The sequence below is a fragment of the Equus quagga genome, chromosome 1, assembly GCF_021613505.1.
Source record: "Equus quagga isolate Etosha38 chromosome 1, UCLA_HA_Equagga_1.0, whole genome shotgun sequence".
NCBI lineage: Eukaryota > Metazoa > Chordata > Mammalia > Perissodactyla > Equidae > Equus > Equus quagga.
Genome location: NC_060267.1, coordinates 172,846,652 through 172,850,465, shown reverse-complemented (window position 1 = coordinate 172,850,465; position 3,814 = coordinate 172,846,652). Strand labels below are relative to the sequence as shown.

General features: G+C 48.3%; 1 protein-coding gene across 2 annotated transcripts in view; it reads left to right on the top strand.

Moving 5' to 3' along the window:
* NMNAT3 (nicotinamide nucleotide adenylyltransferase 3) overlaps positions 1–1,994 on the top strand; it is a 116,010-nt gene extending 114,016 nt beyond the window's left edge. For both annotated transcript variants that reach the window (XM_046642765.1, XM_046642754.1), the window contains exon 5: positions 840–1,994. In XM_046642765.1, the coding sequence (XP_046498721.1) occupies positions 840–1,198 (359 nt within the window). In that variant the 3' untranslated portion in view covers positions 1,199–1,994. The remainder of the gene's footprint in view (positions 1–839) is intronic.
* The last annotated feature ends 1,820 nt before the right edge of the window (positions 1,995–3,814 follow it).

The window sequence follows — 3,814 nt, the reverse complement described above, 5'->3', positions numbered from 1 at the left end:
CCCCCACCCCCCAGGCTGGCTGGCAGGTCCGAATCTGACTCCTCTGCCTACAAGTCACTTGCCTCTCTGTGCCTCAGTTTCCCCCTACACAAAACGGGCACGACAACAGCAGCTACCTCATGAAGCTGTTCTGAGGATCAAATGAGATGACACACATAAAGCGCTTAGCCACAGTGCTCATCGTGAGCCCCAGTAAATGTTAGGTATTCTTTCATGATCACGATCATCGTTCTGTTAGAACAAATACCAAAGGATTATCCACATTGATCAGTTTTTCTGGAGCTTTGTTTTATTGAAAACAGATGAAAAGGTCAGCAGCTGGGGTCTTGGAGACCTTTTGGTTATCCAAAGGTCCTTTATAATTAAGCTTTATGATGAGATTTTACTTACAGAAGGACTAGGTGTCCAGGATGAAATAGATTTCGAGAAGGGCAGTCACTTGCCCTTATTGGTCCCAGGGCATGACCTTACCTTCCATCAGAACATGGGGTTCAGGGTCCAGCACAGCTGCCTTTGGACCACTGTGCTGTGGGATCCAGCAACCACAGACAGACCTGTGAAATAACACTGGGGGAAAAAAACTGTCTTGTATTACTTGGCGCTTTGCCAATATTAAACAAAGATTTATTGATTAGATTATTACTTGTAACTGTATGTCTCTGAAGTAAATTCAAGTTCATTTACATGCTCTTTCTTTCTAAGTCACGAACACAGAGACACTGAGTTCCCAATACATTCCAAGAACAGCATTTTGTGTAATTTTCAAACAGAAGATGATGTTATCTTTACTGGCCATGACCCTTCTGTAACTTTGCTGGGATCCGCCCTTGTTTTTCCAGCTGTGCCTGAGCTAAAGCTCCTCTGCGGGGCAGATGTCCTCAAGACCTTCCAGACCCCCAACCTCTGGAAGGATGCACACATCCAGGAAATAGTGGAGAAATTTGGCTTGGTGTGCGTGGGCCGGGCAGGTCATGACGCAGAGCGCTACATCTTGGGCCTGCCCATCCTGCAAAAGTACCAGCACAACATTCACCTGGCCAGGGAGCCCGTGCAGAACGAGATCAGTGCCACGTACATCAGGCGGGCCTTGAGCCAAGGGCAGAGCGTGAAGTACCTGCTCCCCGATGCCGTCATCGCCTACATCAAGGACCACAACCTCTATACCAAGGACAGTTCCTGGAAAGACAATAACACCTAGAGGAATGAGGGAAAGGCCAGGGGCGAGGGCCAGCCCCTCCTCCACGAGCTCCTCCTGAGGAGAGGGCCGTTGAGGGCTTTGTCTTCCTTTTTTTGCTTTTCCATTTTTCATTTGTTCTATTTCGACAATGATTTTACTTCTGAGGTGTCTTCTGTCCCAGGAAGAGACTCCTTCTTTTGGGAGGAGCACGTATGTACATCACGAGGATGGACAGAGAAGTTAACCGGTGCGGCAGGTCATCAGGATCAGGCAGGAGCTCTCAGAACCTCTGGATGCAGAGGCCTTATTTCATAAATTGTTGCAAGTGGTTCTGCGCATGGCAGGGGCCCCTGAGGGTCCGATCAGAATTGCCCACTGTGCGATTTTTAACTAGGACCAGGTGCAGCCTGTGGGGCTTGATGGGAGCAACTTGACAGCGTGCTAATTACCAAACAGTGGGCTTTGTCAACGCCTCGTTTCAAACAAAATAATACTGAGTCAAAAATGTGGAAGCAGCGCTTTGCCGATTTACATTGTCTTCCCTCATGAGCCACCGCCGCCTGCCTACTGGCCGTTGATAAAGTTTAAACTAAAGTCTTTCTAAGTAGTGATTCTCAAACAGTATTTTTGATACAGCAGATATTTTTAACACAGCTCCTCTATGAATGCCAGCGCTCCTGATTTCTAGGTCTCTAAAAAGGAACTGAGGTAAAACAGACGCCCTGACTGTTTTAGAGGATCTTTGTGAATGTTTTATGACTGCCTACCTGTTTGAATATTGGCAAAGGGATAAATAATAAATTGATATCAAAAAGTACTAATGAAAAGTTTCTCTTTCTTCTTCCTTTGTTATATTATTCATGTCTGCTGTACCTGCTGTTGCTCTTCTTTCTAGCTATTCCATGAAATTTGCTCCTGTTCCAATCGAACTGGCATGAATTTAAAAGTTTATGTTCCCAGGTACTAGCAGTGGAGGAAGCAGTTGCTTTCCAGCACCATGCAAACGGGTCTCTAGTCTGAAGTGCTGGGTCGATGTCTCTGTTCAGGCGGGCCCTGAAGGATGAGGACGGGAGCTTCGCGTGTGTTCAGGGTTTATGATGCCACTGCCGATTAGGAAGAGGTTTTGATTGGCCTAATTCTGTTTGAGTTTGCTCTTTACACATGCTGACCGAGTGACTGAAAGCTTCAGAATGTTCTTCTCCACCCTTCCACCCTGGCGGGTCCTGGCTGCAGATGTAGTCGTGCAAAAACACAAGGGTCGGTCAGGAGGAATCTGACATCTCCCCACATAGATCCCAGGGCTCACGTGTGTGTCATGATGGAGAGCAGTGAAGCAAGAAATCCGCTTCCTGGTCCAGAGTAGTGGGACCTTCCTGTGGGGGGTCCCCCGCCTTCTGTCCTCCTGCCCCACCTCCACCTCCCACCCCTCCACATCTTCCCCCCCCCAGCAACCTCCACAGCTGCTGGCCATTCCCCACACTGAGCTCCTCCTTAAGAAGTCCCTAAAGGCCTGATAATTCAGAGGAATAGGAATCAAACAGCCTTATCCAAAAGCTGCCACAGCAAGCTGGGTGACTTTGACTAGCTCCCTTCTCCATGTGAGCCTCGGTTTCCCTATCTGTATAGTAGGGAGGTTTGATTAGACATCCTCTAAATTCTCTTCCAGCTCTGATTTTCTAAGACTCTGAGTGCCTCTGACTTCAGTCTGTCCACCCTTCTTTGGACCCAGTCCACTTCCGGTCAGACTGGAAGCTCCCCAAGGACAGGGGTCTTTGTTTGTTTGCTGATATATCCCAAGTGCCTAGAAATTTGGTACTGCAGGCGTGGTCCCAGGCCAGCAGGGTTTGCATCCCCTGGGAGTGGTTAGAAATGCAGATTCTCAGGCTCCTCTCCAGACCTGCTGACTCAGAATCTGTCTTTCAGTAACATTCCCAGGCCATTCAATGCACTGGCCTAGAACCGTGCCTGTTAGAATAAATATTCATTTATTTTTAATCAACCTAATGTATGAAATTACATCACATTTACTCTGGTGAATATCCTCCTTACCCTCTGAGCAGTGTTGCCACACTGTTCTGTGTGGAGTGTGGAGGCAAAGGAGGAAAAAAACCCAGAAACCCTGCAAACAGCTGTAGTGTCCAGAAAAAGCAATACAGAGGGGCCTGTGGGTTTGAGGCGGGCGTTCTCAACCTGGACAACATTGACGTCTGAGCCCCATCCTCCTTTGCTTAGGAGGCTGCCCTGTGCATTGTTGGGTGTTTAGCAGAGCGCCTGCCCTCCATCCATTAGATGCTAGCGGTAGTCCCGCACTGTAACAACAAAAATGCCCCCAGACATTCCCAAATGTCCCTGGGGCGCAAAATAATCACTGGTGTCGAGACCCACGGTTTAAGGACATGGCTGTGGGGGGTTGTATATGAGAAGGGGTTCTCCATTTCCCAAAAGGGACAATCAAGAAGCAGCAGCTTTAGAATAGTCGCCTTTTCTAAGGACCAGTTTTGGGGGGGTCCCCTACCACTCATGAAGTCGTATTTATTCTGGGGAACACAGTGCTGTGGACAGTAGGAACTAGAAGCCACATCCTTCACTCAGAGGCACCCCCAACTTTGGTCTCCCTGTACTTTCCAGCACCCGTAG